The sequence below is a fragment of the Lonchura striata genome, chromosome 17 (genome assembly GCF_050655825.1).
Source record: "Lonchura striata isolate lonStrDom1 chromosome 17, ASM5065582v1, whole genome shotgun sequence".
NCBI classification, from domain to species: Eukaryota; Metazoa; Chordata; class Aves; order Passeriformes; family Estrildidae; genus Lonchura; species Lonchura striata.
The window spans coordinates 2,314,055-2,334,681 of NC_140719.1; the positions used below are offsets into that span (position 1 = coordinate 2,314,055).

The 20,627-nt window shown below is 47.7% G+C and overlaps 1 protein-coding gene across 1 annotated transcript in view; it reads left to right on the plus strand.

Moving 5' to 3' along the window:
* The window catches only part of PNPLA7 (patatin like domain 7, lysophospholipase), a 134,945-nt gene that overhangs the window by 41,822 nt on the left and 72,496 nt on the right, over positions 1-20,627 (plus strand). Inside the window, exon 20 of the mRNA XM_077787845.2 lies at positions 10,606-10,719. Coding sequence (XP_077643971.2) covers positions 10,606-10,719 — 114 coding nt within the window. The remainder of the gene's footprint in view (positions 1-10,605; positions 10,720-20,627) is intronic.

Genomic DNA, 20,627 nt, shown 5'->3' on the forward strand with positions numbered 1-20,627 from the left:
TCCTTTTAATTTGATTTTTGTGCCTCTCAATAGCAGGTGTTGGCCCAGGCTCTGAGGTTCTGCTCCTGGCAGTGCTGCTGAGACTGGGGCACTTATCCCTGGTTTATCCCAAACTGCAGAGCAGGTTGTCAGAGCACAGGGTCACAACTCCAAACATGTGTTGAGGTGGATGTTCTTTGCTTTTTGCACTGTTGGGGGGACAGCAGTGAGTGAGGAGAAGGCAGAAAACCCCTCAGAGCCATTCCTCAGAATAATCTGCTGCTGGATTGGAATTGTTGGTGCTCTGCCTGTGCCCTTCAAACAGCTGCAGGTGATGGAACCTTCAATGCAATGAGGGTTTTATGCAAGGCCACACTTTTCTTTGAGTTCTGAAGGATGGCTGTGATGCTGGGGAGATGCCTGAATGCCAGGCAGGTCTCAGGGGCCTCACATTTAACTCCAAATATTTTCCAGAGCTGGGCTTTTAGGTGGTGTAGAGCTGGGTTTACTGGCAACCCCTCCCAGAACATTTTTGTGTGCAGGGTCTGACCCAAAACCACTCAGCTTTCCAAAATACCTGCTGAGGGGGGAAGCTGCAGCCATGTTTTGATTAATTCAGCACCTTTTCTGCTTCTCTTTAGCAACCAGAAAGTCCCTCTTAACAGGAGGGCTGCACACCGTGACTGTTGAGTACAGAAACTGCTGAACAAGTGCAGAAAGGCATTTGTGCACTGACTCTTGTAACACAGGGATAAATTGCAGAAAAGAACCTTCAGCTGCCAGTGCTGCAGCCAGGACACTGGTCCTGCTGGGCAGGTAATCATGTTTTGCATTCTTAGAAATAAGACATCTGAAATATTTTCAGATGTTAAGCTGTTTAGTTAATTAAGACAGCTAAATGTCCGTGGCTTTTTTTCTCTCTAAAAAGTTGAAACCCAAGAAGAATCTGTAAATGGCTTATGATTTCCACAGGGGATTGGAGCATTGTTCTTTGGAAATGTAACACTGTTAGAAATCTTTAATTGCTGTGTAATCCTCAAAGGAATCACACCCAGGGAACTGTCAGGATTATACTTGTCAGGCTTTTGTTCTTTATCAGTATTAATGTTATCAGGCAGTTCCAAAGCCAGCTGAATGTCACTGCACCCTCCACATTAAGGCTGCTTTGCTCTGCCTTTTTTAAACATCTGAATTTTTTTGCCAATTCCTTGTATTTTTGTGGTTTTGTCAAACCATGACTACTTCATTTGCTGAAACTATAAGATTCTACAAAGCTATTTCAGGTGAATTCAGATTATTGCCACCTCAGGCATACTGTGCACAGGCTCTAGTTGAGGGAATTGGTGGTGGGTGAGGTTCAGGAACAGAGCTGGAAGACATGGTCCTGGAAGGGATTGTTCTCCTTTCATTTCTTCCTCTCTCTCTTGGTAACACATTACTAAAATGTATTATTTTCCTAGCAGCATCTTAGGTGTGAACTCTTATTTAAAGCAACCAACAAAAGTAAAGCCAAAAAAAACCCCAAACCATCCAGTGAAACCCTCAAGCAACCAAAGCACAAACAGCAGAACAGCAAACCTCCAGTATTTGCCAGCCCCAAAGGGAGGCAGAGGGAGCCTGAGGGATGAGTTCACATTTGCACTGCTGAATTAGTGTCAGAATGAAATGAGAAGCTGTGTTCTGATTTCCAAGCCCATCTTGAGAGTGTTTTTGTTAAACTCAAATGGCAGAGTGCTTTGTGTGCTTGATGTCCTGGGCCACGTTATTTTTTGAGAGTATGAGGAGCTCTGATGACAGATAGTGATGGAAATTGTGACCTGCTGGGTTCCACGTAGGTGATTTCATGCGTTGGACTGTCATTCCTTAGGACATTGTGTGTCTTTCTTCTGCTTCCAGCTGAACTCTCTTGTGATAATTCCAGCTATCAGCTCACTCCTGAGACACATCCTGTTCCCCTGCAGGACAGCTTTTTACTTCCCTTGCCTCCTTCTCCTTTTTCCCTTCCATTCACAGGGATGCCACATGGAACTGGGCTGGCTGGGAACAGCAAAGGCTAATATTACATCCCCTTTAACCCTGGCAAATGCTCAAGACCACTGAAAATTTTTGTTTTCCTTGATAATAACCTTTTTTTTTTTTTTTTTTTAATAAAAGCCACTGAGAGAGGGAGAGATAAAAGTGATCCTTGTCATCACCACCAAAATGCTTGGATGGCACTGAGTGATGGGAGCAGAGTCCAGTGGAGGTGGCAGGAAGGATTTTTGGGGGAAGTGTCAGCAGTGGAGGGTGGGGAGGGGTCCCTGATAAAGTTCCAGCCAGCTTTGGGACTCTCGTGTGAAGCTGAGTTGACAGGAATTGGATCTCTTCTTTCTAGAAAGTATCTGAGCAGCTCATCATGGGTGGTTCTCTCAATTTCTGTTCTGGAAGTGCAGGTATAATTCACCCAAAGAGGAGCAGCCTGCCCAGGACATTGCACTTGCACATTCTCTTCCAACAGCCTGGAGAAATGTGATGGTTTTGTTGCATGTTTGGTGTGAGTGTCTCAGGTGGCTTCTGACATGGGTTTTGGTGGTGTTTTGGCTGTAATATTTGGTTTAGGGCAGCAAAACATGCATGAAATTTCAAATCTCTTCTATAGCCACACGTATACTGAAATACAGGAGGCTGAGCTTTTACCAATTCCCTCCCTAGCTTTAATCTTCCTCTTTTTTGTCCCTTAATGATGTTCACAGCTGCAACAGGATTGTCACTGCACTGCTACAAAGTGCAGGCTCAGTCCTTTGGGGAGAACCTGTGGGATGACTCCATCTGCCCTAATTACAAAACATAGCAAGCTCAGCCTTGTTTCATTTCTACCTGTATTTTAGATCTGCTCTTGCATATAGCCGTGTATAGATACACAAGTGTGTGTAAGCTTTTCATGGCTTTTTATTATGTTTATCTATTAAAAAAATGAGAGAGGCAGGTTTAGATTCTTCTTTGCACACAGCAGAAGGGCTGGATGTCCTCAGTCACGGGGTTAGCTTGGCACACAGGAGATTGCAGAAGGTGGCTGTTAGAACAACTTTGAAGAGTACATGGTGTTCTGAGTTCATCCACTGGCACTGCTCCCACAAATAGCATCGATTTGCAGTTTGTCTGGTTGCTCTTCCCACTCATTCACTGCTTCCAGCAGTGTCTCCTCCTTTGTCCTTTTCTGATACAAACAAGTTGATATTTCAGGTCTTTCTGAGCTGGAGCTGGAGCAAACACTGTTGGGATGAGCATCCTCTGCTGCTCCAGGTGGAAATGAGCTGGAGAAGGGTCTAAGGACAAGTGTGTTTAAGCCAAAAAAAAAAGAAAAATCAATGTTCCATGTAGTGTTTGGTTACCCTTTGTGTAACATTGGTGATGTTGCCTCACTGGCTTCAGTTGCAGCAGCAGCAGCACCAGGCTGAGCTGGTGGCTTTGTGTAGAGCCTGGCCTGCTTTGGGGTGGGTGTTTCAGGCTGGAGGGAGGAGTTCTGGCAGATGGCCTCTCTGGAGGGGAGGTGGGTGTCTGTGCACCCCCAGTGTCTCCCAGTTGTGTCCTTGGGAGGACAGGCCCTACCTGCTCCCTTGATGCTCCTGGTGGGAGCTAAGAGAAGACAATACAAGTATCAGGCTAATTACCATACACTGATTGTGGCTGGCTTGGAGGAGAATTTGGAAACTGAAGAGTTTCACAGAATTCACAGAATCACTGGGTTGGAAGAGACCTTCAAGATCATTGAGTCCAACCCAGCCCCGGCACCTCAACTAAACCATGGCACATGCAGTCTGTTTTTAAACACACCCAGGGATGGTCACCACCTCCCCGGGCAGCCATTCCAGAACTTTATCACCCTTTCTGTAAAAGACTTTCTCCTATTATCCAACCTAAATTTCCCTTGGTGCAGCCTGAGACTGTGTGCTCTGGTTCTGTCAGTGCTGCCTGGAGAAAGAGCCCAGCCCCAGCTGAGCACAGCCACCTTTCAGGAGCTGCACAGAGTGACAAGGTCACCCCTGAGTCTCCTTTTCTCCAGGCTGAGCACCCCCAGCTCCCTCAGTGGTTCCTCACAGGGTTTGTGTTCCCAGCCCCTCTCCAGCCTCGTTGCCTCCTCTGGACAGGCTCCAGGTCCTCAACATCCTTCCCAAACTGAGGGGCCAGAACTGGACACAGTTTAAGCTTTATAATTTAATTATCTTTGGGGTCCTGACCTGCTTCCTAGGGTCTTCTTGTACCTGGTGCTTTCACCTGTGTGCTCTTACACAAGGGCCTGAAGGAGGGTTCCCTTGGTGAGGAGAGATTGCTGCTTTTTGTGAGCTGGCAGCAAAGAAAAATCGATGGGAGAGGAAGAAATATGATGTGTGAGAGGATGACAGATTCTTGGTTGGAGTAGTGGCCATAATGAAGAGAAACAGAAGACAGTGTATTACAAAATGGATGGGATGGGAAAGAAGAGCCAGTGGTGTAAATGTGCTGCTGGCTGGAGGCTGGGGAGAACAGACCTGTGGCTCTAAACATTTGCACTGGACATGTCCCCTCATGCACTAGATCTGCTTGAAATCTCACCTGAAAAGAAATAATCTCCACAAGAAACTACTTGGAAATAATCTGCACTTTTAGTGGCCACTGACTGTGAGAAAAGTCACCCAGCAGTTTGTAAAACTGAGGCTGAATTTGTCTGGAGAAGCAATATTTTGCTGCCAGCAAATCACCTGCCCTACACCAGCTCCAGTTTGCACCAGGAATTCTCAGAGGTGCTGAAGCCTGAGCAGCAGAATAACAGTGCTCATCACACTGGGGCTGTGCACACACAAAAAGTTAAGCAAATAAAGTGATTTTTTGAATGCAGCTCAGAAAGGAATTTGTACTTAGAGCAACTGGCAGAATATGCCACTTGCTGGTTTTCACTTCCCAACTGTGTAATTTGGAAAGCTGTAAAGAACTGTTAGGGATGACTGTTGGAAATGAAGTCAAAAGAGGTCGTGAGAGTATAAATTGCTTTTCCCCTCCCTGTAGAAGATTTACAGCAACACCTCTTCTTCAGAAAGAACTTGTAAAGCAGGGTTGTGAATCATGTGCATCGTATGGGATGGAGGCAGCAAAACCTGGTTTTGTCACTGTTTAATACTGAGCTAAGAGAAGGTGTGGGAATTGTGGAATTCCAGACTGGTTTGGGTTTAAAAGGACCTTAAAACTTATCCAGTTCCACCCCTCTGCCCCTTCCACTCGATTGCTCAAAACCCCTCCCTGTCAGAATTCACTGGAACAGTACAAAGAGCACAGGTCTGTTTTGGGGGTTTTTTTAGGGGTGTTGGGGTGTTTTTATTTGTTTTGTGTTAGGAACAACAGAACCACAACAATGCAGGAGGCCCTCACCCATGGCCATATCATGACAAGTTACAAAAACCACAGGGTGTATAACACTGGAAATGGTTCTGTGTTCTCTCATTCAAATTATTCCAGCATTTGTGACACTGTTCCTGTGCAATTCCCCCAAATTAGAGGGAGTGAAAGTAAAGGCAGTGATGTATAACAGCTTTCTGGGGGTGGGCTGGAGATTGAGAGGGGTTTTGAGGATGAGAGCCAAGGGGTTGACCTTGGAGACAGGCGAGTGGTGAAGGGAACATTCAGCATTTTTGTAGGGCTGCTAGAACAAAGCACAGCAGGATTGCAGAGAGATGGAGTTCCAAGTGAAATTAGCACTGCAGTGTGGGCTTGCTGAGTTTATTGCATGAGAGAAAACCAAACACCACCAGATAATGAGGTGGCAAAGAGAAGAGCAGGCAGTCCAGGCAGAGCAGAGGACGTGGTGGGCTCAGCAGTCAGGAAACTCCAGGAAAAGCAGATTCTTGGAGGGAGAGAGGAACAGCAACGATGGCAAATGCAGGAAACTGAAAGAGAAGTCCAGAAATGGGCAGTGAGGTGGAACTTATTTAGAGGCTTGTTAGGAAGGAGGAAGAGGAATGGATGTGACATGAGAAGAGCAGAGATGTACAATTGCCTCTAGGAAGAGAAGGATTGTGTTGGCCTGAGTTGAAGGAGAAATGGGAAAGATTCCACTGGTTCTTTCTACACTGGAGCAAATGCTGTGCTCATGCTGGTGAGGATGAGTGATGCTAATGGTAGTCTGGGAAGGAGCTCAAGAGAGAACTGTGGGTGATTATGAAACCAAATATATAAATAAACATTCTCCCCAGTCAGGTTCAATAAGATCTGAAAGATAATAATGCTATTTCTTGAAACATTTGTTTATTAATGTTACTGTGGAGGTGGTTTTGTGTTGTTTGCTGCAGCTGTGGTGGGTGATCAGAATGTTAAATTTCCCTTTTTATGACCAAGGAGATAATGCAAAGTCTTCTGATCACAAGTGGATTTTGTTCATTTTGAAGTTCAAGCTGGATCTCTGAGTCTTGTACTTTTACAAACATGGAAAAACAAGAAAACCTGTTCAAAAGGTTCACTGGGCAGAGGAGTCCAGGGATTTGAATGTGTTTTAATACTGAGCTGAAGATAGAAATTATTTTAAATACTCATATGGCATGAGACTTCTGTTTTTTCCTAAGTAATAAGAAAAATATCTGAATCTCTGAACAGTTGATATCTCAAATGGTTTATTAAATACAGAGTAAAAATACAGAATAAAAAAGTGTTATTTTCAGGGGAGAACTGCAACTCAATGTTAGAATGTTTTTGATCTCCAAAGGAGATGGGAATAGCCGAGACCAAATGGGTTTGGCAAATTTCCATGTGCAGGAAATGTAGAACCAGTGCAAAAAAGGCTCTAAAACCACAGGGTGTGAAGAAGGGAGAGAGTGGTGCAAGTTGAGAGTCGTCCTGCAGATGATCCAAATGAGAGCCCTCACACTTCAGTGACGAGGGACTATTTCATTAATTATTGAATCCCAGAATTATTTAGGTGGGAAGGAACCTTAAAGCCCATCCAGTGCCACCCCTGCCATGACAGGGTCACCTTCCACTGCCCCAGGCTGCTCCCAGCCCTGTCCAGCCTGGCCTTGGGCACTGCCAGGGATCCAGGGGCAGCCACAGCTGCTCTGAGGTAATTAATAAATGAATAATGGGGACTATTAATAAATATAGAGATTGGGAACTCAGATTATTATACCCAAGGGGAAAGCACAGTTTGAATTTCCTTGTGTAGTATCTGGGACCCAGCTATTTTCCATGCTGGAATATTGGGCTGTATTTAAGTGAAAATATCAAAGACTTTCATAGTACCTGTATGTAAGCACAGTCCAAGATCCAATTTCTGTAATCACTTGGGAATTGCAGTCAGCACCTGCAGGGGTCTCTGGGACTGGTGGTGTTCCAAATCTGGGTATTTGAATGACTCCTTGAGAACGAGGTTTGGAAAAGGTCTCTTTTCCAAAGAGTGCCCTCTGCTCTGTCAAAAAGACAAAGTTACACTTGGAAGCTCAAAAACCCTCCCTACGGCTGTGTTTAAAGTTAAAATTTAATTGCCTTTTCTACAAATTTACAAATTTCATCTTTTCTGAAAGGCTCAGGAGCCCCTTGGAGCACAGTTGGTTTTATGCACTCATATATCACAGAAATTGTGGCAAAGGATCTCGGACAGTTTGAGCATTTTTCTTCTTGATACAAATTAAACTCAGGAGCTGAGAGGAAAGGTTTTATTTTAACAGCTGAAACTCTTAACCTGCTTGCAGGAGGAGGAAGGTAAATTACAGAGCCAAGAACCTGTGATAAAAAGCTGGTAATAGGAGGAGGGGATAAAACAGAACATCTTATACAGCCCTTTGGGGAGCCTTAAGAGGGTTTGTTTCTCCATAAATGTATGTACAAAGATGATTTTTTATTTTGCCCTTCTATATAATTAGTTTAAAATGTGATGACAGAACAAAACATCCCTGGTACCTGAGCAAAAAACAAAGGCTGAGGCTTGCAAAATGAAGGTGCTTTAAATTTCTCTGTGCAGTTTTCCAGGCAGAGCAGTTGGTGCTGGTGAAATTCAAGTTAATATTGGCAAGTTGATCTCAGTTTTCTGGACTAATGGCAAATTTTTGAGCTCAAGATATTCTGGTTGGCTGGATTATCCATTTTGTGAGCATGGAGCCTTCCAGGGAGGGATCTTGGTGGAAGTGGGATCATTGAGCTGTGTGTTTTGCACAAGTAATTTATTATTATTATTATATTAATCAGGTGCTTATTTTGTGTGTATGAGCCCACAGTACTGTGAGGAATTAGTTGCTTCTGTTGGAACTTTCTGTCAATGTAAGCTTTGAAAAAAATCCTGAAAAAAAGCTGCAAAAATCAATCACACAAATAAAACCATCAACCCCCAACCTCTAAATAACTCAAACACCTCTAAGCTGATACATTATTTATTTATTTTTCTAGTGGAAAATTAAAAATGCAAAGTCATGTTCACTTCAATTTGAAATGTGAGTAAATTGTAGTTAGGGAGGGATTTTTCCGTTTGTGTTTTAACCTCAGTAATTACAGCTGCTACAGCAACAACAATTCTTTTGGAAATGGCTGATCTATGGATTTTAAACCAAATAAATGTTGTCTGCTGCTGGAACTCCCAAAATGCAGCACCAGGCTGTTCCTGAGCAGTTGAAGGTTGTGGCTTCAGTGATGCTGCAGGATAAGTCACTGGCCATGTGAAGAGACTTCAGCAGGGAATTGCATTTCTGCATTTCCCCACAACACGAGAGGCTGGGGCAGCTGGGGATTTGGGCAGCAGCTGCATTTTGCTTTTTATACCCCAGGTTGTTTTCATATGGTGGCAGATTCTCTCCATAAAGGAGAAAAATCTCTGTATAACTCTCTTTGTGTCACCATCTTCTTCTTTATACTTCTGCTGTCAATAAATAGGTGTTTCTAGGTCAAATAATTGGGCACAGGTCAGGGAGGTGTGTTCTGGTGTGGATTTTCCTTGTCTGACCTGTCTGGAGCTCCAGTGCTCCCTTCCAGCCTGAACCATTCAGGAATTCCTGCTTACACAGCACAGGCAAACATTAATATGGAAAAAATAAATAAATAAAATAGTGAAAAAGCAATGCTCATTTTTGCCCCAAATGTGCTGATTTGCCCCTGGAATCCCAAGCTAGTTTGGGTTGGAAGGGACCTGCAAACTCATCTTGTTGCCACCCCCAGTCATGGGCAGGGACACTTTTCACCACCCCAGGTTGCTCAAGGCCCACTCAGCCTGCTCCCACCCCTTTTTCTTTTAGTTTTTAGAAAGTTTCAATTATTTCAAGGTTGTTGGCATTCAGCTTTCAGAAGTAAAATAGAAGTGTTTCAGTGTGGTATTGAGGAAAGAGGGAGCAGTAGAGCAAGAGGGTTTTCCTGGCTTTTAGATGGCTTTGTCACCATTTGCACTGAGGGGTGGAAAGCTCTCAGGGCTGCTGTGGTGCCGAGTTCACTCTGGGGGTTGTTCTGGCAGCTGTTGGAAGCAGCTCCTTCAAAGCAGCTCAGACAAAACCTTCCCACTGGGGGCCCTGAGGCTGTGGGTTCTGTTTCTGTGACAAACTGCTGCCCCACGGCAGAGCCATTTGGGTTGGTTGTGGCAGCTGTGGTGCCCTGGCTGAGACCCCTGGCACAGGCAGGGCTCTGCTCCAGCTGTGAGGGAGCAGAGGGGTCCTTGGGAATGGTTCAACACCTTGTGCTGCTGTTTGGTGTTTGGTACGGGCTGGGAATTGTGTCTGGTGCTCTGTCCCTGATGCTCTCTCTGGCCCCAGTGCTCTCTCTGCCCTGATGCTGTCCCTGTGCTCTGTCCCTGTGCTCTGTCCCTGGTGCTTTGCCCCTGATGATGTCCTTATGCTCTGCCCCTGTGTTCCTGGTGCTCTCTCTGCCCCAGTGCTGTCCCTGGTGCTCTCTCTGTCCCTGTGCTCTGTCCCTGTGCCTTGTCCCTGAAACTCTGTCCCTGGTGCTCTTTCTGTCCCTGGTGCTTTCCCCCTGATGCTCTCTCTGTCCCTGTGCTCTGTCCCTGTGCCCTGTCCCTGTGCTCTGTCCCTGGTGCTCTCTCTGTCCCTGTGCACTGTCCCTGTGCCCTGTCCCTATGCCCTGTCCCTGAAGCTCTGTCCCTGGTGCTCTCTCTGTCCCTGAAGCTCTGTCCCTGTGCACTGCCCCTGTGCTCTGTCCCCAGTGCTGTCCCTGTGCACTGTCCCTGTGCTCTGTCCCTGTGCCCTGTCCCTGAAGCTCTGTCCCTGGTGCTTTGCCCCTGGTGCTCTCTCTGCCCCTGTGCCCTGTCCCTGTGCTCTGTCCCTGGTGCTCTCTCTGTCCCTGTGTCCTGTCCCTGGTGCTCTCTCTGTCCCTGTGCCCTGTCCCTGAAGCTCTGTCCCTGGTGCTCTCTCTGTCCCTGAAGCTCTGTCCCTGGTGCTCTCTCTGTCCCTGTGCCCTGTCCCTGGTGCTCTCTCTGTCCCTGTGCCCTGTCCCTGAAGCTCTGTCCCTGGTGCTCTCTCTGTCCCTGAAGCTCTGTCCCTGGTGCTCTCTCTGTCCCTGTGCCCTGTCCCTGGTGCTCTCTCTGTCCCTGTGCCCTGTCCCTGAAGCTCTGTCCCTGGTGCTCTCTCTGTCCCTGTGCCCTGTCCCTGTGCCCTGTCCCTGTGCCCTGTCCCTGAAGCTCTGTCCCTGTTGCAGGTGGAAGCCCTGACCCACCAGCCCAGAGCCACCACGGTGCACGCTGTGCGGGACTCGGAGCTCGCCAAGCTCCCGGAGGGGGCCCTGATCTCCATCAAACGCAAATTCCCCCAGGTAAGGGAATTAAAAGCTTTTTCCTGTCTCTCTCAAAGGATGTCTGGGAGGCTCAGGCTGCCTGTTAGCTCCACATCCTCTGGGTTTTCTGAGTGATTGATGAATTCTGAGCAAACGTTGCATGCTCCTTGTCTGCCTGAGCGGATCCATCCCAGACTTCCACCAGCTTTCCTCTCATCAATTTTTTTATTGGTTTTTACTGCAGGGCTGCTTTGTGTATCTGGGAGGAGTTCTGCTTAAATGCAGGATGTTAGCAAAGTGGAAATCACTTAGTGCTACTAATGGGAAATGGAAGTTCGGCTTCTAAAATCTCTTAAAAAATATTATTCATTCCTCCTCCTGGGGCTCAGAGTCCACCCTTGGTTTCTCTGTACCTTTATTGCCACAGCTTTGATATTTGGGGGTTGGTTTCCCTCTTCCTGCCATTTTAGGTTGTCAATTCTCATTCTACAGCTGCCAAATCTGTGTCCTGAATCTGTGTCCTGAACACTCTGATTGCTCCCTTTGAATCCATCAGCTCATCCATCTTCTTTAATTCACTTGACATTATATCTCTCTCCTGCAAATTTGGAGACTGACGGACTTGAAATTTAATTCTTTGGTCCCTAAGTGCATCAGGGACATTATACTAAGCACTAAATCATTGCATTGGCCTTACAGGCAATTCTTTAATGCCGTTACTTCAAATTATTTCTGATTTGTCATTTTGCTGTCTTGAAGACCTAGGCTTTTTTTTTAAATCAGATTTTATTTTTAAAATCCTGCAAAAATAATAACAACCTAATTTAAATACTTGTATTCTCTTGCTTTCCTAGCACCTATAATAACTTTTTTTTAAAACTGTGTAGTATAAAGCCTCCAGTCAAGCATTTTCATAGTACCAAAATGGTGGAGTTTTATCTGTGTTATTGCCAGGAAAATTTAATTATGGCAATAAGTGTTCAGAAGTTATGTCAGTGAAAAATAATCTTTCTGGTTTCCCTGTAAAGATTATTTTTGCTTGAATGTTTCTGAACTTTGTTGGGGATTATTAAGGCACTTCTGGTCCCTGGAGCTCACTTGAACAGACCTGTGAGTTTATTCCTCTCTATTTAATGTGATTCCCTGGCCAGGTTAATGAACTGGGAGCTCAGTACAGAGCTCCCCACAGACTGGGGACATCCCAAACATGTGACATCCACTCTGGAGCTGCTGTCAGCCATTCCCATCCTTGTGACTGATCCAGGAGGGAGGGAATGACCCAGGGAGGATTCAAAACCACCTTTCTGCTTGTGTAGTGGATGATTTTACATGTAACTGCTAAACATACAGACTAAATTTCCAGTGTCACAGACTGGTTTGGGTTGGAAGGAACCTTAAAATTTATCCTGTTCCATCCCCTGCCATTAGCAGGGAACCTTCCCCTAGACCTGGTTGCTCCAAGCCCATCCAGCCTGGCCTAAACACTGAGCAATGCCATGAACACTGCTCTGCACTGAGGCTGGGCTCTAATTCTGCCTCTTTATCTGGGGCAGGAATTTATTTCAGTGTCTCTCTTCCCTTTCTGCCAGCTGGCAGAGCTGTTTTCCCGTGAACAGTGATCTCTGTGGAGCTGTGAATCTCTTTGCTTTGCAGTTAAAATTGAGCTTGAGTGTTACATTTATAGCACAATTCAAAACATTTATTTGTAATAGAATTCAAATGTCTTCCCATGTCTGAAGAGTACAACCCATCAGCCTCAAATTCCTGACCTTTTTCAATATGGAATCAGTTTTCTCTAGACTTGCCTGTAGTCTGGGTAATTAGTTGCAATGAAACAAAATGCTAAAATAGATATTTTAAGGAAATGTGTTGCAACACAGGTTGTTAGAAAGACACATTCGTGCTGCTGTTTGAGGTCTCCAAATTCAAAGTACATGTTAAACTGGTATAGAAAAGTGAGAACTTGCATTTTTTTTTTTTCTATGGGATTGTTTCAGAACCTCACTAGAAATAGAAAGAACATAAGATACACATTATGTAGGTGATTTATGCAGTTAATGCCTTCAGACTGGCTTAGAAACTTCAGGTAAAATCTTTTAATATGATTTCAGAGTCCTTGTGTGTTCTCTTTTTTGTCTGTTAGGTCCATCATGGAATGGTTTAGGTTGGGTTGGAAGGAACTTTAAAGCCCATCCACTGCCACCCCTGCTGTGGGCAGGGACACCTTCCACTGTCCCAGGTTGCTCCAAACCCTGTCCAACCTGTCCTGGGACACTTTAGGAATCCAGGGGCAGCCACAGCTGCTGTGGGCACCCTACACCCTCAGCCCCTTCACAGGGGAGAATTCCTTCCTAAACTCCCATCCATCCCTGCCCTCTGGCAGTGGGAGCCATTCCCTGTGTCCTGTCCCTCCATCCCTTCACCCAAGTCCGTCTCCAGCTCTCCTGGAGCCCCTTTAGGCACTGGAAGACCACAATGAGCTCACCCCAAAACTCCTCCAGGTGAACAACCCCAGCTGTGCCAGCCTTCCCTCCCAGCAGAGCTGCTCCATCCCTCTGCTCCCCCTGGCCCTGCTCTGGGTCTCTGCAGCAGCTCCAGCTCCTCCCTGTGCTGGGCAGGGCTGGGGCAGCTCTGCAGGTGGGGTCTGACCTGAGCACAGGGCACGGGGGCAGGATCCTGCTTTGGATGCAGGTAAGAGAGGAAGGGCAGAAGTGAGAGAGAATTGAAGTGATGGAGCAAAACTGTAGGGTAGAAATTTGGGAGACTGCCTGAACAACCAAAGTAAACTTTAAGGGATTTTGCTGGAGAAAAGTGCTTGAGCTGGAAACTGATAAATGTTGTGCAGAGGACAGGGGCTAGTTCACTTTATTAGAAAAAGAATCCAGGCATTAGAGGATCAAAAGCTGCCCATGCCTGGACAATGTCAAGTAGTTGAAAAAAACCCCCTAAATTATGCTAACAGAATGCTTTTTGGAGTGAAGAAATTCTGATCTTCTCCTTGATGCTGGAAAAGCTTCAGCACCAGCCTGTGGCAGCACATCTGAAGGCAGAGGCAGACCAAAGGAAGAGAGTCTGGAGGACAAAGAGGCAGCTGAGTTAGAAATACTAACCTAGAAAGACAAAAAGCCCATAGAAGGTTAAGGGAAGACATGGTAGCTATTTTCAGATGTATAAAGTTGTCCTGTGCTGGAAAGGGCAGATGCTGCTCACTGCACTGGAACATAGAACTGGGACTGAACTGAAATGGCAGCAGTTGCAGTGAGAAAAAGCTCATTCTACTCTCCAGAAAACCTAAAAAATTGTTACTTGTTTTTATAACCTTTTCTAAAATGATCAGTGGAGTAATGCCTAGTGCTGAGCAGAGGGATGGACCAAGGAATCTCTCTGTCCTATTTTCTTGGCTTTTATTCGAGGAGAGTGATTTATACACAGGGTTTATGATGTTGTTTTCCCCATTCAAGCAGAAGTAATAAAGTAATGAAGGGATAGCAGGTGCAATAGCTCTGAAATAATTGACTGGGTAGCAAGAGCTGGCTGGTGATTCAACAGTGGTGGAGGATTTCCCTCTGCAAAGCAGAAAAACACAGGGCAGAAAGCAGCTCTGCCTCTATCAGCTGCATGCTCCTGCACTGCCTGTTGTGAGGTTAAGTGGGCATGAGTCTCACTTGGTGAATAATGGTCAAAGAGTGGTGCTGGTCCCCGAGTCAGGTGGAATCCTCTCTTAGTTCAAGGGAAAACTGGATTTTTTTGGCGTGCCTCTTGGCAACTTCTGCAGAACCTGAATTGTGTGTGTGTGTGTGTGTGTGTGTGTGTGTGTGTTAACAGCCAAAAACTGGGCAGTTCCTGAGCTTGGATTTCCCTCTCAGTTTGTTACCCTTGAGCTTTACAGAACCACAGAGCATCCTGAACTGGAGGGACCTACCAGGATCATCAAATCCCACCCCTGTCCCTGTCCAGACCCCCAAAATCCCACCCTGGGCATCCCTGGCAGCGCTGGCCAAAGGCTCCTGGAGCTCTGGCAGCCTCGGGGCCGTGCCCATTCCCTGGGCAGCCTGGGCAGTGCCAGCACCTCTGGGGCAAGAACCTTTCCTGCTCTCCAGCCTGAGCTGCCCTGGCCCACTTCCAGCCATTCCCTGGCTCCTGTCCCTGTCCTAGAGCGGGAATCAGAGCTGCCCCCTCATGAGGAGGCTCCAGACAGTTCCTGTGAAGGCTGAAAACCCCCTTATTTTAGGAATTAGTGGGAGGACTCCATCCTGCAGACTCTTCCCCAGCCATACTGTGTTTGTAGGTGATCCAGGAAGGGTTCCAACTCTGGAATGCATTGTAAGAAAACATTACCTGGTGCGTAATAAAATTGTAAGACGTGGGTGGTACCAGTGAGAATTGTGTGAAATGAGGGTGTCTTGGTTCGACAAGACAGGAGTCTGTGAAAGAGGGCAAAGCCTCCTGTGCAATGGAGAACGGCAAACCCCCCTCCCTCTGAATTACGAGGATCTTTAAATTAAAAGGCTCTCAGGCAAAGATATGGGAGTGGGAGTAACAATTCTTTACTAGGAGAAAACTAGACAACAATTTAAAAAGGCAAATGCAATCGGTACAAACAAAACCAGTGAAAGGAAAAAAAAAAAGGTCCAGAACCTGCGGGGTGCCAGTATCAGTTCTACTGGGACAATTTGCTTCCCTTGCAGTGGCTGGTGAATTGTAGCTGCAGTGGTGATCTCTAGAAGGGTATAGTTTCCCTCTGAAGATCTGGTGGCAGTGGGGCCGGTCTTCCTCTGCGCCGGGGTTGCCTCTGAGCTCCGCTGCCGTCGCCTCTGCGCGCCGGCTGCTTCGCTGCGAATGCCGCCGAAGAGAGAGCGAGAGAGAGCTGCTTCCCCAGGAATCCCGCGAAGAGAGAGAGAGAGAGCTGCTTTCCCCGGGAATCCCGCGCAGAGAGAGAGAGAGAGCTGCTTCTCTCGGAGTCCCGCGAAGAAGAGGGAGAGAGCTGCTTCTCTCGGAGTCCCGCGAAGAAGAGGGAGAGAGCTGCTTCTCCCCTCTGGGTGGGACCCCCTTCATTGAATCAGTCGAAGGTGTATACACAAACCATTGTCTCTGAGAGAGATAACAAAAAACCTGTCCAACCGGTTCGCCTTCGACAGATGGCAAATGGAATACAAGCTTATCTTACAACCCAGGACACTATCCACCCCTTATTCTATTTCCATCTGCACACCATGAAATCTTACACCCAGTTCTCTCTTAAGACCAAGTTTCCCTGTGGTACACAGCGGGTCTCCCCATCTTCCTGCATTACCCACCAAGTGTAACCAGGTCCTTGAGCAAAGACAATCCCACGAATGGGTTGGTCTTTGCCTGAGGTGGGATTAATCCAAACAGTTTTCCCTAAAATACCTTTCATATGTACTACAGGGACCTTATCTCCATCTACTGCGTGTAAGGGTTCTGACTGAGCAGGGCCAGCTCGACTGACAGACCCCCGGGTGTTGACCATCCAGGTTGCTTTTGCCAGGTTAATTTCCCAGTTTCTAAATGTTCCCCCACCAAGTGCCTTCAGGGTAGTCTTAAGGAGTCCGTTGCACCGTTCAACTTTGCCGGCAGCTGGAGCATGATAGGGAATATGATATATCCATTCGATACCATGTTCTCTGGCCCAGGTGTTGATAAGGCTGTTCTTGAAATGGGTGCCGTTGTCAGACTCAATTCTCTCAGGGGTGCCGTGTCTCCACAGGACTTGCTTTTCCAAGCCTAAGATGGTGTTCCGGGCAGTGGCATGAGGTACAGGGAAAGTCTCCAGCCATCCAGTGGTGGCTTCCACCATGGTCAGCACGTAGCGCTTGCCTTGGCGTGTCTGGGGCAGTGTGATATAGTCAATCTGCCAGGCCTCCCCATACTTGTACTTGGACCACCGCCCACCATACCATAGGGGCTTCACTCTCTTGGCCTGTTTGATGGCAGCACACGTCTCACAGTCATGGATAACCTGGGAAACACTGTCCATGGTTAGATCCACCCCTCGGTCTCGTGCCCACTTGTAGGTGGCATCTCTGCCCTGATGACCTGAGGCATCATGAGCCCATCGAGCCAGGAACAACTCCCCCTTATGGTGCCAATCTAAGTCTATCTTTGACACCTCTATTTTTGCTGCCTGATCTACCTGCTCGTTGTTTCGGTGCTCCTCATTAGCCCGACTTTTGGGGACATGGGCATCTACATGACGGACTTTCACCGTCAGCTTTTCCACCCGAGAGGCAATGTCTTTCCATATATCAGCAGCCCAGATTGGCTTTCCTCTACGTTGCCAGTTGGCCTTCTTCCACCTTCCCAGCCAGCCCCACAGAGCATTGGCTACCATCCATGAATCAGTATAAAGGTAGAGCTTTGGCCACTTCTCCCTTTCAGCAATGTCCAGAGCCAGCTGAACGGCCTTGAGTTCGGCGAGTTGGCTCGATCCACCTTCTCCTTCGGTAGCTTGTGCAACTTGGCGTGTGGGGCTCCATACGGCTGCTTTCCACTTCCGGTTCATCCCTACAATGCGACAGGAACCATCAGTGAAAAGAGCGTAGCAGGTCTCTTCTGCTGGTAGTTGGTTGTATGGTGGAGCCTCTTCAGCCCTTGTCACTTGTACCTGCTCCTCATCATCAGTGAGACCAAAGTTTTCACCTTCTGGCCAGTTCGTAATTATCTCCAAAATCCCAGGGCGATTCAGGTTTCCAATACGGGCGCGTTGAGTGATGAGGGCAATCCATTTGCTCCATGTTGCGTCAGTGGCATGGTGGGTAGTAGGAACCTTTCCTTTAAACATCCACCCCAGCACCGGTAGTCGGGGTGCCAGGAGGAGTTGTGTTTCTGTGCCAATTACCTCCGAGGCGGCTTGAACTCCTTCAAAGGCAGCCAAGATTTCCTTCTCTGTGGGAGTGTAGTTGGCTTCAGACCCTCTGTAACTTCGGCTCCAGAATCCCAGTGGTCGGCCTCGAGTCTCCCCAGGCACTTTCTGCCAAAGGCTCCAGGACAACCCATGGTTCCCGGCTGCAGAGTAGAGCACATTCTTGACCTCTGGTCCCGTTCTGACTGGGCCAAGGGCTACAGCATGAGCGATCTCCTGCTTGATCTGGGTGAAGGCTTGTTGCTGCTCAGGGCCCCAGTGGAAATCATTCTTCTTTCGGGTAACCAGATAAAGAGGGCTCACAATCTGGCTATACTCAGGAATGTGCATTCTCCAGAAACCTATGGCACCCAGGAAAGCTTGTGTTTCCTTTTTGCTGGTTGGTGGGGACATAGCTGTGATCTTGTTGATGACCTCAGTGGGAATCTGGCGCCGTCCATCTTGCCATTTCACTCCCAGGAACTGGATCTCTCGGGCAGGTCCCTTGACTTTGCTCTTCTTGATGGCAAAGCCAGCTTCTAGTAGTATCTGGATGATCCTCTCACCTTTCTCAAACACTTCTGCCGCTGTGCTCCCCCACACAATGATGTCATCAATGTATTGCAGGTGTTCTGGAGCCTCACCCTTTTCCAGTGCAGCCTGGATCAGTCCATGGCAGATGGTGGGGCTGTGTTTCCACCCCTGGGGCAGTCGGTTCCAGGTGTACTGCACGCCCCTCCAGGTGAAAGCAAACTGAGGCCTGCATTCTGCTGCCAGAGGAATGGAGAAAAACGCATTAGCAATATCAATGGTGGCATACCACTTTGCTGCCTTGGTCTCCAGCTCGTACTGGAGTTCCAGCATGTCCGGCACAGCAGCGCTCAGCGGTGGAGTCACTTCATTTAAGCCACGATAGTCCACAGTCAATCTCCATTCTTTGTCAGATTTGCGCACAGGCCAGATGGGGCTGTTGAAGGGTGAGTGGGTTTTGCTGACCACCCCTTGGCTCTCCAGCTCCCGAATCATTTTGTGGATGGGGATCACGGCATCTCGATCCGTCCGATACTGCCGGCGGTGCACTGTCGAGGTCGCAATTGGCACGCGTTGTTCTTCCACCCTTAGGAGTCCTACTGCAGAGGGGTTTTCTGACAGTCCAGGCAAGGTGTTCAATTGCTTAATGTCTTCTGCCTCTACAGCGGCTATTCCAAAAGCCCACCTGAGTCCCTTTGGGTCTTTGTAATATCCGTTCCGGAGGAAGTCTATGCCTAGGATACACGGAGCATCTGGGCCAGTCACTATAGGGTGTTTCTTCCACTCCTTCCCAGTCAGGCTCACCTCAGCTTCCACCAGAGTCAATTGTTGTGATCCCCCTGTCACACCAGCAATGGAAACAGGCTCTGCCCCCACATGTCCCGATGGTATCAGAGTACACTGTGCACCAGTATCAACTAAAGCATCATATTTTTGTGGCTCTGATGTGCCAGGCCATCGGATCCACACTGTCCAGAAGATCCGGTTTTCCCGTGCCTCTCCCTGGCTAGAGACAGGGCCCCTCTAACACTGGTTATCATTCCTTCCCTGGGCATACATACTAGAGGTCCCTTCAAGGGGGTCTGACAGATCGTACCCACAAGCTTGGTCACGGGAGGTTGAGGCTACCTTCACTTTGGTGGAACTCCCCCGGTTAGAGTTTCCCTCCTTGAGTTGACGGACCCGTGCTGCCAGGACAGAAGTGGGTTTCCCATCCCACCTCCCCATGTCTTCCCCATGGTCACGCAGGAAGAACCACAGATTAGCCCTTGGGGTGTACCCTCTCTCTCTAGCTGGGGATTGTTGGGTGCTGATTCTGGGGCCTGTGACTCTCACGGGTGCTGTATTAACCTTCCTTATCTCCTCCCTCATCTCCTCTTTAAACTCCTTAATCACAGCTGAGATATGAGCCTGCATTGGGCCATTAATCATACTCTCATAATTCCTAAGTTTGTTGGCAACAGAACCTATTGTCTCCCGGTGGGTGTCAGCATTGATCGTTGCAATGAAGGTGGCGTATTGAGATGGCCCAAGATTTGCCAGACTCCACAGCATTTGTCCCGTACACCTGACCTTGTCAGGATCATTATTGTGTCGTCCATCCCTCCCAAAGAGTACCTCCAATACTGCCACTTCTCTCAGCTGTTGGATCCCTTCCTCGAGGGTCTTCCAGCGCATTCTATGATGGTGCTCTTGCATTCTCTCTCTGTGGATAAACCTCTCCCTGACACTCATTAAGAGCCGCTCCCAGAGAGAAAGGGACCCTGGTTCCCTTACAAAAACCTGATTTATACCTGAGTCCTGGGTCAAGGGTCCCAAGTTCCTTGCCTCACCACCGTCCAGCTGCACGCCTGTACCCATAAGATCCCAAACCCGGAGTAGCCAGGTAGCATAAGCCTCACGCCCTCGTCGCACAATGTCTTTATGCAGATTGCGAAGACTTTCGTACGTCAGGGACTCGGTGATGATAGCAATCTCTGGCTCCCCTGTGGGTTGTGAGGTTCCTCCATTCCTGTCCCTATCTGCAGGGTGCTCTGCTTTCACCTTAGACTTCCTTGTTTCTACCGGGGCCACTGCTGCTGACCGTGACTGCCCTTGTGGTTCAGCTGGAACCTGGACAGTTGTAACATCTGTGGGTTCCACAGCTGTACTATTAGACTGTCCCTCCTCAAGGCAAAGGGCCGGTTTCTCACCAGCTGGGGAAATGCACTCCTTCAGCATCTCTCGTATCTCCTTAACCAGAACCCTCACCCAATCTGGGCGGTTCATTTCTGAGGTGGGCTGTGGGGCAGGGTCAGGCTCTGGAGCAGCAGCATCTCGAGTCTGTGGTGTAGGTGTGAGGGTAGTTATCCAGGTTAATCTTCCCTTATCTCTGAATGCTAAATATAACAGGACTATCAGCAACACCACCCATTGTATGGTATCATTAGCACTTATAAAGGATCTTAACCCTTTGAGAACTGGTGGAGCAGACCCAAAAAGATGGTTAAAAGGTTGAGAGAAAGTTTGCCCAGGTGCTATTTCCTCGCAGTAGGTACCGTTATTAAAGTAACCC